Here is a 20,734-nt window from a genome sequence, read left to right as displayed (position 1 = left end):
TTGCCATTCAAGGTGCAAAGGTTGTCCTTGAATGAATTATAAATCACAGCTTAATGCAACAATAACAACGTATCCTTTTTTAATAAACATATCTCTCAACCTTTCCAACAATCTGATGAACTCTCAACTGAGATCCTTACTTCTGATCAATCATCAAATTGAAATGAAGTCAAAATGATATTACATATCATATTTACATAAATAAAGGAAAATGTACGCTTACCACGCTGCACCTTGGTCCGGTCATTTCCACCCTGACGACGGTCGTGACATCGTTAGTATCCTCTCTAGCTAAATGTGAAGTTTGAAATTAAATAAGTTTGCTAATATGGGTGTCAATAACCATCAAACTAGTGGATTATTTTTTTAATTTTTTATTATACCGTTTTCTCCCAAATTTCGTGGTATCTGATTCTTAGTTACAGTCTTGTCTTCGCTGCAACTCACTTACGGACTCGGGAGAGGCAAAGGTTGAGAGCCGTGCGTCCTCCGAATCCCAACCCAACCAAGCCGCAATGCTTCTTGACACAATGCCCACTTAATCCGGAAGCCAGCCGCACCAATGTGTCTGAGGAAACACCGTGCACCTGGCAACCGCTGCACCCGGCCCGCCACAGGAGTCACCCCATAGGTTTCCCGGTCGCAGTGCCATAGACCACTGCACCACTCGGGAGGTCATGGATTTGTTTGTATTTTTAAACAACTGTTGTGCACATCGTTTGATTTATCATTATCGCTTCAATTTAGTCAATTTATCGCGATATGGATTTTGCAATATGTATTTTGGTCCATATCGGCCCAGATGTACTTATATAGCCTACAGTAGAAGGACAAGTAAAGTCAGACTTGTTCTTAGTTACAGTTATACATAGAGCTCGTCAGTCACTGAGCCAAAATGCTTGCCAGACTGACGTCACGCATGCCGAAGGCCTGTGCTGACTTGAGATGGATGGTTGTAGATGAGATGTTTTGATAGTAACATCTGTTTTTAGATGAATTCCCAGCGTTTTGTCAGACTGACAGGTGTTATCTCCCAGGGATAAACAACGATGAGTGTCTCCACTAATATGAAGAAGTACATTCATTAGATTTCACACAAATGAAAGGAGGGAACCCTTAACGGACTGTGTGCGCGCGCATGCTTTTTCTTCTTCCGAGTCCCTCTAAAGGCGTATTGATTATAGATAATGTACGCACATCAGCTTTGAAAGCCTTGGGCTCCATCTCGACTGCCTCTCCTCCGCCTTCGTCCCATAACGCCAAATGTAGTTTTGAAAATAACGAATACATTCACATCTTCCTGGCTAAACCACTTAAATGATTTAGTTTTTCCGTCGACCATTTCCACCTGATAGTGTGTGTGTGCGTAGGCTCCGCTACGTACGTGTGTGTGTAAGAGAGAGAGAGCGAGAGAGCTACTGGTCTTCTGTGGCCGCTAAGAGCCAACCCAAATCAATTTCCTTTCTAATGGAATTAAAAGGGTGGTTGGAGAGATTGAGGCAGAATGCTGTATTAGTTCTTCAAAAGCGCTCCCCAGGCCCCCCCCCCCCACCCCACCTCCAAGGGGCCCTCTTCCTGATGCTGCGGCTTGATCGACACTCAACTGATCTATAAATAAAGTATTTTCTTCCCTCACAAAGACTTGTTGAGCGCTGTGCTGTTTGCTGTTTGGCTTCAAGGTCAAGGCTGTACCGCTCTCTAAATCAACATGTTTCAGAGATCATTAGTAAAATGGCCCGACCTAATTGAGATGGTCAACCCCTCCCCTGTCTCTCCCAATAGTTGACAGAAAACTGTTGGGAGAGACAGGGCAGGGGCTCGGACCAATGCATCCCTTTCTCTTTTCTCATTCTCTCTCGGTCTCTCTGTTTCACTCACTCCATCTCTCACTTGCGCTCTTTGTGTGTCTGTTTCACTCCCTCTCTCTCACGCGGTCTCTCGCACTCTGTTTCGCTCACTCCATATCTTGCTTTCTCTCGCTATAGCTTGTTTGCCTTTTCTCTGTTGCTGTTCAGTACAACAGGGTTATGGAGTTTGAATATTAGACACTTGGAAGTGTTCCCATTGTTAAGATGAAATGTCATGGCTGTATTGAGCCTATGGATTGGCTTGGTAGATGCAGTGCTGTATCCCCTATTCCAGTAATCAGACATCACATATACATAGTTTTTGTTTGTCTGACCAAGGGAGGTGCTGGCTTTTTCCCCCGAGTGCTCCATTTGACCCTGTGTGTGGAACAAAGAAGTCTGTTTGCGCTTTAACTGCAGTCTGGAGACAAATGGCAAACAAAATGGATCCGATGATCCTTGCATTTCACATTTTCATTCAGTTGTTTACGCCAAAAACGCTCACACGCAAACAGAGCGCTGCACCATACGGTCAAGGGCTCCCAAATTATGGAAGGCACGTTGATTACTGTTCCTTTGTCTATTTAGGCATTTTTGCAGTTATACAAACACAGCTTTCACTTGGGCTAGCCAGTTTTCTCGAGGCAGCATTCATTCCCTGGGCCGCGAGGTTTGAAATGTACATTGCCCTTAACCGAAGCGCCAACAAAAGGGATACTTGTAGCACCCTAGGACCCACAAAGGCCTACATTAAGCTGTGGGAGAAGCATGCCATCCCTATTATACCTAATACCTTTATCTTTATAAGTCATTCGGCCATGCTTCTCCCATCGCATTCAGATATGATTAGCTTTACCTTTTTTTGCACCCATGGGATCTCCCTCCCACACCAGCTCACCACCATCACCCTAACCCCCCATTTTTTTGTAGCCGTGCAGCTTTAGTCCCCTTTTCTCTTGTTTCCCCCGACGTCTCAGAAAACAAAACAAACTCCCGTTCCTGTCAGATTGGACTAGAGGTTGAAGGGGGAGGAGTAGGAGGGAGGGGGGTGACAGTAGAGAGGCGCTGAAAGCCTTTTGTCCACTGGGAAAGACCGTGTCAGCGCCAAGTGAGAAAAAGAGAGAAGGGAGGGAGGGAGGGAGGGAGGGAGGGAGGGATAAGGGGAGGGGGCCTAGCTCTGGTCATTTGGCCACAGCAAAATACCAAAAGTATAAAGATTAGGGACGTAAGAGGTCGAGCCTAAGAGCCTATGACTAATACGGCCGGTCATTCAGAGCCCTGGCCACATTGTCTGTCCACTGTCCAGATGGCCACTGGGAATAAATCATGGGAAGATGCAGAAAGTGAATTCCAATGCAGGGATGGGGGGGTGCTCTGCTCCACTCCCAGCCACATTATCAACCAGTCATACCAAGGGAAAAAGGCAATAGAATGGGGAAAAGAAGCAATGGGAATGTGGCTTTTCTTGCACTTGAAACCTGTTAATGACTACAGCAGAGACCAACAGGGGGGATTTTTGTCCCCCAGCCCTTCATTTGTATGGATTACAGCAAAATCTCTCACTGCGGGGTGTTGGGGTAGTGGAGAAGGGTGAATGGGTGAACCACTGATCGGTTGTGAAGCTACTGGGCTATGTACAAAATCACACACATCACTACAGGGGCTGAAAGTGGAGAAAATAATTGGTTGGTTTGTAGTTGAACTATCTAGAATTGAATGTAGGATTGTTAATGTGTGGACTGGAGACACTGGGGTTGATGGTGAGAGGGTACAGTGAGAGGAAATGAGGGGTGTGTTAGACGGTGGGGGCCGATGAGTTGTCACGTTGGTGGCACTCCCATATACACAGTCAGACAAACTGGATGGCTCCCAGACAGAAAGGTGATAGATCTGTCACTTGCCCCTCAGAGTGGAGTTTCCTACATCTCTCTGTCTGTCTCTCTCTCTCTCTCTCTCTCTCTCTATGGACAGTGTGTTCATATATTTGTCTTGCTTTCCCTCTCTCCTATTTTTTCCCTTTGTCTTTCTATTTCTCTGGAGCATGCTTGTGCTTTCTCCCGTTTGTCTGTCTTTCGCACTCTCTCGTACTCTCTACATCAGTTTCTCATGGTGGGATGTAGAGCTCAGTTGATCTCGGATCACATGATGTCTCAAGACACCTCAGTCCCCTAGGGTCATGGAGAAGTACAGGTGCCCATTCTAAACATATCGCTTTTGTAGGCACTGTATTCTATGCAGGGGCACGTTTTAGTTTTGTCCCTAGCACTACACAGCTGATACAAATGACCAACTCGTCACCAAGCTTTGATTATTTGAATCAGCTGTGTAGTGCTAGGGTTCAAACCAAAATACGCACCCGGGAGGAGGGTGAGTGTAATGGCCCAGGATCAAGTTTGGGAACCCCTGCTCTATTGAATCTGTAATAACACATTGCATTTTTAAGGATAAACAATACATCCTTTTTTTGGTTTCAAAATATTTTTTGACAGTGGATAGTCTACCATTTTAATCCTCCAACAAAAGGATAGTCTACAATTTTACTATTACGTCAACTGAATACATTTCCTAGGAACCATTTACGAGGTGCAGGTCTCCAATTCCTGTAAGTGTAAAAAGAAGAGGGGGAAAAGGAATGCGATCAAATGTGAAGCTTCATCAGTAAGCAAACAAAGGGACAGACAATTTAGCATTTTAAGCGGAAAACCACAGGACATACAAATGACTTGTCTGTGCAAATCTCTTTTCACTGTGGCAGTTTGTCATCTGAGTGAGCGGTGTCATTTATTTTCATTGTTGGAAATCCTTTGTATTTCCAGTCATGTTCTTTGGTATTGGCATCAACCTACAGCAGTTTCCCAATTCCAGTCCTCCAGTACCTCAAACATGACACTTTTTTTTTGTAGCCCTGGACAAGCACACCTGATTCAACTTGTCACCTAATCATCAAGCCCTCAATGAGTTGAATCAGGCGAGTTTGTACCAAGCACCTTCCTAATATTGAGTTGTCCTTTGGGTTGTCCATTCTTGATACACACAGGAAACTGTTGAGTGTTGCAGTTCTTGATACAAACGGTGCGCCTGACACCTACTACCATACCCCGTTCAAAGGCACTTAAATATTTTGTCTTACCCATTCACCCTGTGTATGACGAACATACACAATCCATGTCGCAATAAAGATCCTTCTTTAACGCGTCTCCTCCCCTTCATCTACGCTGATTTAAAGTGGATTTAACAAGTGACATCAATAAGGGATCAGAGCTTTCACCTGGATTCACATGGTCAGTCAGTCATATTCCTAATATTTTGTATACTCAGTATATGTATGTAACCTTCGTTATAGAAGTGACTACGAAGTAGTATAGTTATTTAAGATATACAAGTGCAATTGTCTAATTGTTAAAAAATATATATTCATATTTTACAAAAATGTGTTTAATATGGCCTCGAAATAAATGTAAAACCCATCACATTGATTACATGTATAGATGTCCCCCTTTATGATAGACCAGACACTTTAGAACCACTCATTTTGACCAATCATCCACCTCGACTCCTTCTGGCCATCCCCCTGAACAACACCCTACATTGTAATGCCCGTCGCTCGTGGCCAATGAGGGGACTGTGACCACCGACACCCTTGGCAACCATTGGCCCGGTTACCACGGCCAGGCGAGGCGAGCACTGGGGAAACCAGCTCTACTGCAGGAGCTGTTCCCTATCATTTGCACTCCATTTATCTCCCATCTCTCGCTCCCCCCTCTGTCCCCTCTCCGCCCCCAGCCTCCCTCGCTGGCCAGCGTGCTCCCTCTCGCCCACCGTTAGCCCCATCCCATTACCACTGTGCCCAATCAGCTGTGGCACAGCAAATGGCATCTCTCTCTCTCTTGCTCTCTCTCTCTCTATCTCTCTCTTGCTCTCGCTCTCTCTCTCTTGCTCTCGCTCTCTCTCTCTTGCTCTCGCTCTCTCTCTCTTGCTCTCGCTCTCTCTCTCTTGCTCTCGCTCTCGCTCTCTCTCTCTTGCTCTCTTGCTCTCTTGCTCTCTTGCTCTCTCGCTCTCTCGCTCTCTCGCTCTCTCGCTCTCTCGCTCTCTCGCTCTCTCGCTCTCTCGCTCTCTCGCTCTCTCGCTCTCTCGCTCTCTCGCTCTCTCGCTCTCTCGCTCTCTCGCTCTCTCGCTCTCTCGCTCTCTCGCTCTCTCGCTCTCTCGCTCTCTCGCTCGCTCTCTCTCTCTCTCTCTCTCTCTCTCTTGCTCTCTCTCTCTCTCTCTCTTGCTCTCTCTCTCTCTCTCTCTTGCTCTCTCTCTCTCTCTCTCTTGCTCTCTCTCTCTCTCTCTTGCTCTCTCTCTCTCTCTCTTGCTCTCTCTCTCTCTCTCTTGCTCTCTCTCTCTCTCTCTTGCTCTCTCTCTCTCTCTCTTGCTCTCTCTCTCTCTCTCTTGCTCTCTCTCTCTCTCTCTTGCTCTCTCTCTCTCTCTCTTGCTCTCTCTCTCTCTCTCTCGCTCTCTCTCTCATTCAAAGCAGACGTGCACATGCACAGTATACACAAGCTGTTTGGTTCGCAGATACACAGATGCGTTCACATGCAAAGTAAAAACATACAAATACATACATGCACATGCGCTCCAATTCCTATTCAAGTGTGTACACACACACACACACACACACGCGCTAGACTCATATGATTATCAGTGAGTATGATAAACCTGTCAACCCAAATCTGAGTGGCAGCCTGCTGATCTGGTTCCATCCCTGTGTGATGATGTAATGCGTCTGTATTGCTGTCAACATAGGATTTAGTACCCTGCATGTGTATTTCTCAGGAATAATTCCTCATGGGCTTGTTTATTTGTATATAGAAAATAAGACCATGATAAACATGGGTGAATTTACTCAGAACCTAAACAGAAGGACAAAAAAGCAAACAAGAAGAGGAATGACGTGAGGTATGGTGACAAAGGCGGTCATGGCAGAAAGGGAGAACGAGAAAGAGATCAAGCGGAAACCACATTATTTACAATCCAAGCCTTGGCCACTGTAAACTTGAGCACGCTCCAGACATCATCCAGACAGTTTCCCCCTCCTTGGTATGAATCTGCCGTATCTCATTCCCCCGCACTAATTCCAATTTAATTGCCATTGGCCTGAAGCCTCCTCAATAGGAGTAACAAATGGTTTGATTTTGTAGACTTCATCAGACTGCATTTTAAATGCGACACAGTAACTCTGTGCGAATGCCAATGAAGCTGCCGAGTAGCTCTCTGTTTACTAATTATCCTTTTTCTTACTTCGAACCACACTGCGCAAGTTGTCTGATTAAATCGGATTTGTGGGATTGGAAGAGCGAGGCGGGGGAGGAGGGGGTGAGGAAGCGAGGGCGAACGAGCACGGTCCTCTGCTTTGTAAACTATCCGCAGGACCAAAGGCAAGGGCCGGCTGTGCACTGTAAATTATATTCTCTTACAAAGGCGCACGGCGCCCGTTCTTTGTGTGTTTGTCTTCGTCCCCCCCCAACACCTCTCTTTCTCTGCTGAACGGCCTGCTGATGTTGTAAATTCTGTCCGTACGCCATTTATGATCTTTAAGAGCTTTTCGGCAGCGCAGGGCAGATTAATCAAGAGGCCCGCCATCTAAACTAGAGTGACACCCCTTGCATATACGTAGGGAAGGTGGTATGGCCTGGAACAGACCATTATGTACATTCCTAAATAGATGCCAGACAAAACCCAGTCGGTATGTCAACATCAAACATCTGCAGTTTACTGTTTCCAGTCAGTCTGAATATTGGTTAAGGCTCTTGATTGATAAATATATGAAAAACCTGTACCATAAACATATCAAAAACCTTGCCTACTGTATCTTGTGAGGAGGACCATCAGATATTTCCAAGTGATGAATTTTCCCAGAATAGAGATGTTTCCCTTGAAGCTCAAATGTCCATTTCGTTGACCATGCAGTGTGGTATCTCTGGGTAATTAATATGGCATCTGAGTTTGAGTTCATTTTTACAGGGACAGTGCATATTTAATCAACGTTTCAGTAAAAGTGCTGGTTTTAGCCAGTCGGCAAATTTTCAACCGCAGTCCCCGGGCAGTTTACTAAAAACATTTACAATAACAATACAAACAAACAAACAATGAGCAGTGAGCCCGTTCAGAGCAACATAGGACAAGCAACACGTAGCACCCAGAAAAAGCAATGGCACAAAAAAGCAACAAAACAAAATAACATAGAAGCAACTAAGTGTCTCCACACCTCACAAGCTACAGACAACAGACAACATGGAAAGCTGCATCTAGTCTGCATCTGGTGGTATTAATCTAACCAGAGAACGGTTCATCTCGCGATGCCCGCTCCATGACACTCTGATGTGAATTATCACTCACTATTGGCATGGATGGTGGCGCACGGCACTGCGAAAATTGTGTTTTGTATGCAGGACACGGTATTTTCCCCAGGTTTGTTGGTTACACTGTGTGGTGTTTTTGAGCTCGGGAGAATAATGAGGGTTTTATTCGACGCCAGGTTCCTTTTAAGGTCTTGTATGTATTATATAAACATCGTGTTCGATTGTGTGTTAGAGAAACCATATCTTATGATTGTAAATACAGCCAGCCGATCATTTGATTGGATGTCTATATTCCACAGATCATTATATTCCGCCAATGGATATTTATTAATTGCATGTAGATGTAATCCTCGGTCTCTCTATTTTACTCTCTCTCCCTCCTCTATCTCTTTCTCACCCTCTCTCCCGTTAGATCAATAAAAAATTAATCGAGGCTCTTTTCTTGCGTTTCTTATCAAAGCCAGTGAGGCGTTTTGAATTAATTAGCCTGTGCGGCTCGCTCTTTTTCTCTTTCTCTGTGTTTCTCCATTCTGCTCTCCTTTCTTTCTCTCTCTCGTTCCCTCTTTCCCTCTCTCTTCTCTGTTTTCCGGTCAAGACCTGTTGTCCGGGGTCCAGGCCTGGTGCCTCTGATATGCCAGGCCACTCTCAGGGATTAGATGGCTCTGCTCTTTTTCTCCAGGCGTATGCGTGCGTGCACGTGTGAGCACATACCAGGCTCTTTAACACAACCGGTGCAGGCCGGACTTGAGTTTAGAAAGAAACAATTCTCACTCAACAGAAGGTACATGAGCGCATTGTACTCTCATTGTACTCTCATTGTACTCTCAGCGCATTGTAGCGCATTGTACTCTCATCTCAGGGGAAAAAATAATATTATCAATTAGCATCAATTAGCTCTCCACAGTTCAGAACCTCTGTGTGTCACTAACCTTTCTCAGTGACATTTGTTGTTGCTGCATGTTGCCAGTGCCCCCATACTGCCTTGTTTGGCCTCAGATAGAGGCTGCTGGGAGCTGGACAGTAGACAGCGTTTACCTCAGTGTCCCTCTGGTCACTGATTCCACTCGACCCACCTCGCCTACTGAGGCCTCACAGCCCCACAGTCCAAATATGACTATGATCTGTGTGGGTGACTGAGGTGAGAGAGAGGGTATGTCCCAAATGGAACACTAAGCCCTAAATGGTGCACTACTTTTGACCAGAGCCCTATAGGCAAGAGGGACAGAGGTGGTGTTTGTCCTCTCCTTCCGCTTTGCCTGTCTCAGACACAAGACCCCTCAGTGGTTGGTTTTCACCATGCGTCAGGTTACCGTGGATGTGAAAAGGTCATGGAGGCTTTCAATGCGGCGTTGCACCTCACGGGGCGTAGTGGAGAAAATGGGTCTCTGTGTTGAACTGGTATGGAGATTCTACCTTTGTCATTCTCTTCAAGACCTTCAATGTGTCGAATAGGAGGAATGATATGTTTGGTAGCTACATCCCCCAACACTGCAGCTCGGGGTGTGGGTCTTGGCAGTCCACTGGCGGTACTGTCCCCCTGAGCGGACCCTGCCAGCACCCATTGTCCCCCCGGGCCCAGCAGGGGATGCCAAGAGCTCCCCTCTCCGGGTGCACACCCTTGCCCCCTCACGCCACGCCACCCCCACCTGTCCCTCCACAGCTGCCCCCTCTGACTCCCCCCCTGCTGTCAGGCCCAACCTCTCTCACAGCGCAAACACACACTCTTCTCTTCAAGCCCGCCCGCCCGCCCCCACCACACACCCACTTTATGTAGTTATTCACACATTAATTCCTAATTCATCAAGGGGAATAATTCACGTGTGACACGTTTCTTACCAGCCACACCCATTGCTGCTGTTGCGTGTGTTATTTTTGAAAGTACTAGTCAAGAGGCAGACGTTGTTGTTGTACATGCAGGATCCTGCTAAATGCTGGAGCATATTGATGAGAGGGAGAAGAGGGCGTAAAAGGCAGGGCTGTGGATCCTTAACCCTGATCTAATGGCCTGTGATTTGACGCCCGTGTTCAGGTCCCTAGACCTCTCTGCTTCATTAACCCTGTGGTGCTTAGTACCCTAACACACCCATGGACAAGACAGCAGTCACCATCCATTTAGGTGTGGTACTGACAAGAACAGGAGGACTGTTTCAGATACATAGACTAGAAATACCTAGTGCTCGTGGCCGTTTAGCTCACACCAAGGGAAGATGTGAAGGTAGATGGCAGTCGAAGCCAAGTCTGCCTGTGAGTGTAGCTTTTTGGGGGGGGGATTTCTTCTGAAGGCAGGGACAACTCTCTCTCACACTCTCACACTGCACTACACACAGACACAGCTGGTTGACTTTTAGTACCTCCTCAAGCACTAGGTACTAGAGAAGCAACCTATGAGTGACGAAATGACGCCTGACCAATGCCCATAGCTCCAGGACATCCGAAGTGGTAATGGTGATCACAGCTGTGTTGTTATTGTTATTATTCAAACTTGCTGTAATATGCTGGTCACACCAATGGTTTTTGACTAGATAAGTGTGGACCCAGGTTTGTGCAGCAGTGGCATTTAATATGCCATGAAACACGGTCGTAAAAGTCTCTCTCCATCATATTAGGCTCACGTCTCCGTCTTTGTTTGGGTTAAATGAGACAGAAAGGTTGACGTAAACACAACCTTGTGTGTGTGCTCTCTCTCCGTCTCTTCCTCCCCCCTCACACACACACACACACACACACACACACACACACACACACACACACACACACACACACACACACACACACACAGTAATTTACTCTTACACACAGTCAGTCTCTGTTACATACACACACACCATCGTATGATACATTGTCCAGTCCTTACACGAACCGTGGATATTTTCACCCCCCCCCCCCCCCCCCCCCCCCCCAAGCAGGGCTTTGTGGCTCTACTGAATAATCGAATCTCCTACAATTCCCATGATTCAACAGTAAATGTTTCAGCGACTCATTGAAAAGCAACAGGTAAAGAGAACCCAGCTAGCAGACAGACGGCTGAGGTGGTAGACGGAGCAGCGGGAGAGAGCCAGGCTGAGCTGAAAGAAGCTAATTGACAGTGACTTCAGTACTCGCTCACACCTACTGTATGACTCATGCATTGTCATGTTCTAACAGCAAGCTAGACACTCCGTAGTAAAACTGTTGATAGTAATACTTTCGTTTTATTGCAAAGCAAAAAATAAGACATTTTATTTCTGAAAGAGGTGTTGGCAGAATTCATAAAAAGCATAGGGATTCATCTACAGTTAAATCACTTTGGTTTTCATCACAAGGGCACTTCTACCTACATCACTTCCCTTCCACAGAGGAATGGCCATGGCAGACAGACAGCATCAAGCCCCACCACCACTACCAGCATGCAGGCCTGTAGCTATTCTCTCCTCTGGCTGTAGGCCTACCTTTCCCGGGCATGTCACCCTGCTCTCCAGGAGTATTCCTCTCCATTAAAGGCCCTGTCCGTCCCTGCTTAAATAACGGCGCTTGCCACTCCAGGGCCATTAAGATACCGCTTGCCTAGCATCCAGACGAGAGTAGAGCCCCCTCCCCAATGTACTGTGGCCAGGCCTTAATAAATAGACAGAGTAAGAACGAGAGAGAGGAGGTAAGTTATTCCAGAGTGGGAGTGAGACCCCCTTCTCCTCTTCCTCCACCACCACCTCTTTTCAGGTGTCACTTTGGGCCGACTCAATTTTACACTGTAATAGACCTCCCGGGTCAACTACTTTTCTCCTCCACTCCCACCTTCCTTTTTTATCTCTGTGCCTCCCTTCATCCGTCAGCCCTTCACCTTGCCACTGCTGCTTCTAACCCCCCCCCACCCCATCGCCTACACCAACCCCCTCAGACTGGACCGGCTGCCTCACTTTGTAGCACTTAATTCCAGCTAACGCTAATCAGCACAAATGCGCTTCCATGACACACTGGAGGCCCTGTTCACCTCTGTCTGTACCCCTCTCTCTCTCTCTCTCTTTTTCTGTCTCTGTCTCGCTCTCTGTGCCCTCTTATGTCCTTTCCTCTTTTCTACCAAGCGGAATAGAGGATTGGTTATTATTTAGTCGTCATGGGTTCAAATGCTGTATCAAATGCAAACCGCTTAAAAATGACAGACGTAGTACTCTGAAAGCTTGTATGTTTTGAAAAAGAAAGTGCTTTTTAATTACTTTGATTAGTACAGTATATACTGTAGTTAATATTGATCACTTGTAACCCATGTCTCGTATGGTCTTAATGAAGAGGCAAGAACTCTCACATTTTCTCTGACCCCAAGATTGCAGCTGCCATCTGGTTTGCACAACGGAACGGTAAACACAGTTCTTCTCAGAAAGACTGCTGCACCATTATGTAAATGTGTATGAATGTCTACAGTATGTGTTGTAGGGCATATACTACTGTGGTGCTGGAGAGCGCAGGCAAAGAAGTGAGTACGGGTTATTGTACTGAACTAGTGCGTATGTGTGTGACGGAATATCAGAGGTAAAAGGGCAGTCTACAAGAGCAGTGCAATCAGGATTAATGCACACACACACACACACACACACACACACACACACACGGTCATGTGCGTGCATACATTCTCTCCTACACAGTAGTCCTGTGTGCCATTCACTTAAAAGCATTAAACAGGTCTGCGTTTTACGGCCATAGAAGTGTTATTATTGTGTGGTGGGAATCAGGTAACCTCCTGTGTGGGAATGGGAATCCTAGTAGTAGTTAGGAATGAGAGTAGTTGGTTCAGACCTGGTTTCAAGTACTATTAAAAAAGCTACATACTTTGAGCGTTTGATTAAGTGCTCAAAGTATTTTGGGGGTTTGTGCTTTTGGGGCTTTTTAATTTGTTTCATTGCAACACGCAAGCTCAATCGGGCGCAGCTAAAGTATTTGAAATGACTTCGAATAGTAGTTCAACCCAGATCTGGTGGGGTTAAGTGGGAGCTCCAGTCAGCGTGGAGGTTTTAGTTTTTCCTTCCACCATGTTCAGACCTCACCTCATCCCATACCCAGGTCAAAGGCATGCTAACCTCTTACATTCCTGCACAGCTTTCCCTCCCACCCCACCCTCCCCCCATCCTGTCACTCTCTCTCGTGCTCTGTCCCTTCCCCCTACCTTCCCCTCATTCTCTCTCGCTCTCCCGTCCCTCTACTCCTCCCCCCTCTCTCTCTCTCTCCCCCCCTTCCACTTCTCTCATTCTCTCAATCGCCCTGTTTCTGTTTTCCCCCAAAACTACTCAAACCATTTTCATACTTCAACTCTTAGTTTTGGACATTAATTGTTTATGTGCGGTAGCCCTGAGGTAGCGGTCATGCTCCGCCCTCTGTGTTGTCTCCAGAGCACCCTGAGTTGTTAAATTACAGAGAGGGGGATAGGGATATAGGGAGAAGGAGTGAGGCAGCCCTGTCAATCAAGCCACCTTAAGTGCCTCAAGTCCTGGCGGGATTCCAGCGACAATCGGCCCCAATCAATGGCCCCTCTTTCATTGATAAAAGAAGAAGAAGAGGAAGAAGGAGAAGAAGAAGTTGGGGGGAAGAAGTATTTATTAGCACGGAAGTGCCTTTATGGCCTCACTATGAGAAGATTTAAAGACAGGCCCTGTTTTATTCTCTTGTTGTTTTTCTCCCTCTCTCTCCCTCTGTTCTCTCCCTCTACCCCATTGCTCTCTTCACCGTGCACATGGCTGCTTGATATTTCCTCTCACTACCTTTTCCTCATCTTTCCTTTCCCCCCCTACCTCTCCCCCTGCTCCCTCTTGTTCCCCCCTCCCTCTTGTCCCCCCTCCCTCTTGCCTCCCCCCTCCCTCTTGCCTCCCCCCTCCCTCTTGCCTCCCCCCTCCCTCTTGCCTCCCCACTCCCTCTTGCCTCCCCCTGCTCCCTCTTGTTCCCCCCATCCCTCTTGCCTCCCCCCTCCCTCTTGTTCTCCCCCCTCCTTGTTCTCTCCCGAGTGTGGAGGCAAGACAGTGATTGATCCAGGGGGAGGGCTGTCTCTGGTGCGTTTATGAACATGAGGCTGCCGCTCCTCATAGATTTTTAAATTAGTGGCAGCTTTGCCCCAAAGATGCGTTATTGACTGATGAAATAGAAGCTGAGCTCTAAACACTCACTCTTTCCCCAGAGTTTTCCCCAGTCTGGTAATTGAAAAAGTGTGAAGAGAGTGTGTGCGTGCACGTTTGTGCTTGCTGTATTCCTGTTTGCCTGTGCTGGAGAAAAATGAATGCTACTTGTTGGACTCGAGACTCAACTGAAGTATTAAGCACATCTTCAAACGTTTTTATGTGATTAAAAGTGGTTTGCTTAAAAAGATTGTGAAAGCATATCCTCACAGTGTGTTCTATGAGGGACATATTAAAGTGCACCAAGCATGAGAAACAGGCCATTGCACATCCCATTGTGTTGACGGCGCCCAGTCTAACACAGTCCTTAGCCTGTCTGTTATCACACTGCTCACCTTGGTTGTCATTGCTCTCATCTTGGTACTGACCTCTTGTGGTAAGGGATCACAATTGCAATGTTCAAGCCTGCTGTGCTTTTCCCAGTGGTGTTTTACAATGACAGACACCTCCTTTGGTTTAGGATACGTCTTTCCTTAAAAAAAAGACTGGACAGATCTCAAGAAATGTACCACATTGTACAATGAACAATAATGTTGAAAATCCATAGAACAAAGAGATGCCTTTATTACTTTTTGACTTGTTCCAGAAATTATGTATAACTTGGCTACGTGACTGTCAACATTTGATATTCTGTCAGATTGCGCTCAAAAGTATCTCCTGCTCAAGTAAATCTACAAACCAGACTAAATGACAAAAGAAAACTCACCCTCTCCTCCCTCTCCTTCAGGCTTGGACATGGCCATCTTCTGTCTGCTGTGCGGGAAGCGTTTCCAGACGCAGCCGGCGCTGCAGCAGCACATGGAGGTCCACGCCGGCGTGCGCAGCTACATCTGCAGCGAGTGCAATCGCACCTTCCCCAGCCACACCGCACTCAAACGCCACCTGCGCTCGCACACAGGTCAGTGGCAGTGGCAGAATACCGTTTAGTAGCAGCCATGTCAAGTCCCCATCTATCCTAGAGCACTAGGACACACAGCTATAGGCCACTCATGTTCCCCTGCAATAAACAGTAAACTCCAACTCCTTCTCAGACTATCCTACTAACAACAGGACACCGTCACACAACATTGCAGAACGTTTGTGGGAAGGTTGGTCAAGACATCACCTTGTGCAATAATCACGTTTCCATCCAACCTTGGTATGTGAGTAAAGTCATGTCGTGTGAAAAGGAAAAATCACGACAGCTGTTATGGAAACAGGAAGTATCGGTACAATTTCACAAATGTAATTAGACAATTTGTTCGTTCGACATGGTGGGGAGCTTTTTGTGTCAATTTAATTCTGCAGCAATTGTGGTGGAAACGCTTTTATGCGAAAATATTGATCAAATATTGATGGAACCATATTACTTTAGGTTTTTCTATTTGGTCAATTAAAAGTTATACGACAAAGTGCTTTTTATGTGCATTACGTCATCATGCACTGCTTTTTGTCCGCAACAAGTCTGTTTGATGGAAACATTTTTTTAAACAGATGTTTTAATATTTGCATGAAAATCTGTCAAATTGGATGGAAACCTAGCTATTGTTGTGATGTTGGGAAAGGTAATAATTAGACTTTTACGATGTGACAAGATAATTTGGCTATGTTGTGGCAACCAATTATGACTAGTAGGGCACCATATATCCCAAACCAGGTGAAAGCAAGCCATAGACTTGCTAACGACGTACAGGGAAAAGGTTGTCAAAACAATCCCCTCAGGTCAACAGCTGTAAAGGGATCCATATTTCTTATGAAGGCGTGATGAGCTGTCCCGTTAACAGACATGGGTGACAGTATATTTGACAAGTAGCGATGGCTCAGTAGCCCAACAGAAAGAAGAACACAATGCAGTATTATCAGTCTAGAGATGCAGGTTGGCATTTATTGGGATGACTCATGTACTGGAGGCAGCTCTGTAGGGTAGTCACTAGCTGGCACTGCCACAGTCATAAAATATTATTTTATACCTTAACCCTAACTTTAACCACCCTGCTAACTTTATGCCTAACTTTATATTAAGAAAAAAAAATCTAAATTTGGTTTCATACATTTTTACGATATAGGAAATGTTGAGTTTGCTGTGGCCGATCGAGTGGAAATCGCTCAGGCCTGGCGCCAGGACAGGATTCATCCCAATAAACGTCAACCTGGGTTTAAACTGTGTGGAGCCTGCAGGGCAACAGCACGTGTCGCACGGCATCATGTTCATGGCTCTGGCTGCGGAACATTGTTTCCTATTTAGGCCTATCTAACCCACTTCAAGTTTTCTTCCTAGAAGGAATCATGTTATCCCGGCTCAAAAAGACACTTTCTACTTCCTAGTAGGCTAGTATACTATTGGCATGGCTGGCTGAACAAACAGGGTGATCTGGTCATTTGCTGAATGAATATATGCCATGATCAAACAGAGCTGCTATTTACCTCAAGGCTGGTTTGTTAGTGAGGAAAGGCCATGTTAATACTATATGTTGTGATAGGACAAGGCTGGAGAGTGAAATAGCCTGATGGATGAGGTGATTCAGGGAGAAGCCCCTGTTACCTTGACAGAATATGAGAACATGGAAATGAATCCCATTTCGCTTGCAAAGGATGGCCGCTCTCTCTCGCATCCCTTTTTCTCTCTCTGCGACCTTAAATAACAGCCTCACTGTCAGAGCTGATCTAGCTCACAGTCTCACGGATAAATAATTGAAATGAATGCGGCGAGATGAGCGCAGCCGGCCTATTTACAAGCCGAGGCGCTGCATTTTAGCGCGAGTGACAAGACGGGGCGGTCCTGTATACTGTACCCGTGTGTCTGCTACTCTGCTTTCACTGCAAACATCGAGAGAGGACACGAGGACGGTCCCCACGCACGACTTGCTGAAATGTCATCCCAATCCCCATCTCGGCAGCTGCAGCCAGACACGGGCAGTGAGGCAGCAGTGTCTCGCTGCTTTGAACCTGATCCTCCGTAGGCGTGTATTAAATTACAATGAGCCAGTCGCAAGCACCCGTTTAATATTATGTGGGGGCCTTTGTCAAGGGATTAAAAAGTCGGCAAGACGCATGTCGCCAAAAATAAGTCCTAATTTACAGAAAATGGAAATAACTGGCAATTCTTAAATATATTTGCCCTTTGATGATATAATAATCTCGTTCATGTTTCTGTGTGTACTACGCAGTAGTAGGTTACTTGTTGGAAGAGCGCAATAGTCAAGCAGTCCATCTGTTGGCTGCCCTTTTCCAACAAGACCATCGTCATCTCCCTCATGTCTTCTGCCTTCTACCTCGCAGCTGCAAGCACAATAGCTAGAGCGAGTACAATATACACAGTATTAGCATGCTTGATACAGAGGTTGTTTCGGGAAAACTGATTGCTTTAGAAAGCAGCTTCGCTGATGTCACCTACTGTTTTGACATTGATTCAGTATTGAGGACAGAGAGAGGCAACCGATTTAATGATGCTTATTACAGTGAGTGTATCAATCTCCCAATGATTTATTCCCTGGAGAAGGGTAGGCTAACCCCACAGTCTCTCTCTCTCCTCCCTATTTCCCTCTCACTTCTTCCTCTTTGTCTCTCTTCATTTGTCCCTCCCCATTTTCATTCTCTTTGATACGCTGTCTATCCCTCTCCCTCTTACTTCACCTCTCTCCCTCCATCACACTGTCCCTGAAACGAGAGGCTGCACACACACACAGACTCACTGTTGTACAATGGGGGCTCATAATGATGGCAGTCATGGCAGCCTCCTCTGTCCTTCCTCACTCCCTCCATCCTCCCTCCCATCCGTGCTTGCAGACGCGTGCTGCGGCCCAGGCCCTCGTTAATATTCCGTTGTTGTGCAGCGGCCGCTTGTTTTTTAACTAGGGGCCCATTTGCAGCCGGGTGTTTTGTGTTTGCAGCTGTTTGATAGCGCCAGGCTAGAAAGGGAGAAGGAGAGAGAGAGATGGCCCTGGCAGTGACAGAGCCCCCTGATTTACAGCCGCTTATAGCATAATGAACCTGCCCTGGCCAGGGCCTGGGGAGAGGGGGGCTAGGCAGCAGGTGTCGAGGCAGCAGGTACACTGTCCGCGCCAGCACCCCCAGGGGGCATGGAAACGCAGGTGGCAGTGCCCGGGGTACCCAAGGGTCCACTCCCATACCACGGTTCTGCCTCGGTGTGCTGGGTCCTCATCTGTGCCCCCTCGCTGTCATTAGACCCCAGGCATTGTGTCTTAGATCCCAACAGGCATTGAAAGAGAGAGAGAGAGAGACTTCTGATTTACGATGCTGCATCTCCAGTGCCCGGGAGCTAATGGATTCCTGACAAAATTAAGTCCTGCCTGGCATTTGGATTGCACAACACAATGTGATTATGGCATTTTTATTCATGTCAAACATTGACTTTTTTCAGAGGGAAGCAATGAAGTCCGCTCCCCTGCTAATAAGAATGACATTTTGAAGTGTTAGTTATATATGTAGTGTATGACTTATAACACATTGCCTGTGTGCATTTGAAGGTAAATAACCTTCCGTAGTCTGTGCACTGAGCATTAGCATGCTCTCCTCCGGATTGGTCTGGTTGGGGCTCAGCCTGCTTCTAATTAAAGGCAGGTGAATCTCAGCTCCATTATTATTCCTGTAGCGTCGCACGGGCCCCGCCGCGCTCTGTGATGGATTGTGATCTCTGCAGCTACTGAAACGCTAGAAAGAGCACAATGTCTTACAGCGGGAGCCACTGATAACTTCATGCAGACAAATAAAGACTGTCACTTTTATTGATTTTTACCCTCCCCCTTCTCTCTTCATCCCTCCACTCTTGAATCTCCCTCTTTCTCTCTATCTCTCACGTTTTCGCTGTCTTTTTTGTCACTGCCCTCCCTTTCAAAATGATCCCCTCAACCCGAAAGCGTCAAACTCGCCGGGCGTCACATCCTCCCCCAAACAGCCGCCACGTCCAAAAGTGAATAGCATCTAAGGGTGCGTCTCCAATGAAAATACGTGCTGGAGGAAATTGACATTGTCTCTTAACGGGGGTGATGGGTGCCAGAGCATGACAGTACATAACGAGAAATGCAATTTATTCCTAGGCACGGTGCCGCTCGGACAGCCAGATAATGAAACGCGTAGGTCATTGGCGATGACTTAAACCTTCAGCGGCTGAGTGAAATGCATTAAATATCAAGAACATTACACGCCTGGCAGCGTGGCGCATCTGTAGTGGGGAGCGAATGATGTATGGGAGGCTGCTAGTCAGACACAGGAAAGCAATTAGTAGCCGAGCGCTGGAGAGAGCCCCCGCATATCATAATATCCCTGATTATTGACATCTGAATACCAATTACACAAGTGGCACCAGGGCGGCAAGGGTACAGTATTCTAATTTGACCTACAAAAAGAGAGAACTTGAGAGTGGACTGGAAAAAAGAGGGGTGCTATCTTGTTAGTGTTAATAAGAATGTTTGAGTTCTGCCGCTGATAGCTCAGTGTGATTTGTCACGTGATTCATCTTCGCATTGAATAGAAAACCACTTGTAATTCTTTTTATTTATTTATTTTATTTTTTGGCATTTACATTTTTTGTCTATTTGCAGCCGTAACACAAAGATATGAGTGGACTCCAATAAATGTTTTCCCTTCCCTTGTCCCCCGTGTTCAGCAGGTGACCATCCATATGAGTGCGAGTTCTGCGGGAGCTGCTTCCGTGACGAGAGCACTCTAAAGGGCCACAAGCGCATCCACACCGGGGAAAAGCCCTACGAATGTAACGGCTGTGGGAAGAAGTTCAGCCTCAAGCACCAGCTGGAGACCCACTACCGTGTGCACACAGGTACTGTATGCATTGTTAGGTTCACAATGGACAGGAAAATCCACTCCATTACACTGGAAATATGCCAATAGAATGTCAGCTTTGTAACACGGATAAAAATGTCAGCTCTGTTAGTGGGAAAATGTCAGCTATGATACACAGGAGAGCTTTCAACGAATAGAGTTAGTGTACTATACTGATAGTTTCTACCAGTAGTTCCCACTGGACACTAAGTCAAGACACTAGAGATCTGCCTCGGCTCCGTAACGGATTGAGTTCAGTGCTGTAACACAGAAGGAGGGGAAGTGTATGTAAAATTGGCAATCTAATGTATGTGTTCAATAGTGTTATACTGGGCATTAAGAAGGGCTGGGATCAGTGTGTGTAGTAGAATGTGTACACTAGATTGCTGCTTTTACAAGGCATACTATAAGCAGACTGTTTTTATGAATGACTCCAAGGGCCAGGAAACAGAACCTTGGTGAGGAGCCTCCAAATTGATACCAGGCCTTTACAGCTCCATAAAGGTGTCAACCAGGTGTCAGTCAGTCTCAGGGACTTGTCACTCTTGTGTTGGCTGAATTTACATCCCCAGACATTAGGATTAGGGACATGTGCTGTTACTCTGGATTTCTCAGGTTGCCACGATGAGGGCAC

The 20,734-nt window shown here is 46.4% G+C and overlaps 1 protein-coding gene across 3 annotated transcripts in view; it reads left to right on the top strand.

Moving 5' to 3' along the window:
- LOC129819034 (zinc finger and BTB domain-containing protein 16-A-like) overlaps nt 1-20,734 on the top strand; it is a 125,531-nt gene that overhangs the window by 97,850 nt on the left and 6,947 nt on the right. For 2 of the 3 annotated variants that reach the window (XM_055875541.1, XM_055875549.1), the window contains exons 5-6: nt 15,050-15,220; nt 19,928-20,098. In XM_055875541.1, the coding sequence (XP_055731516.1) occupies nt 15,050-15,220; nt 19,928-20,098 (342 nt within the window). The remainder of the gene's footprint in view (nt 1-15,049; nt 15,221-19,927; nt 20,099-20,734) is intronic. The other variant, XM_055875559.1, reaches the window with a different exon arrangement.

Source organism: Salvelinus fontinalis, chromosome 2 (genome assembly GCF_029448725.1).
Source record: "Salvelinus fontinalis isolate EN_2023a chromosome 2, ASM2944872v1, whole genome shotgun sequence".
Classification (NCBI taxonomy): Eukaryota; Metazoa; Chordata; class Actinopteri; order Salmoniformes; family Salmonidae; genus Salvelinus; species Salvelinus fontinalis.
The sequence above is the reverse complement of the archived record's forward strand: the minus strand, read 5'-3'. Positions and strand labels throughout refer to the sequence as shown.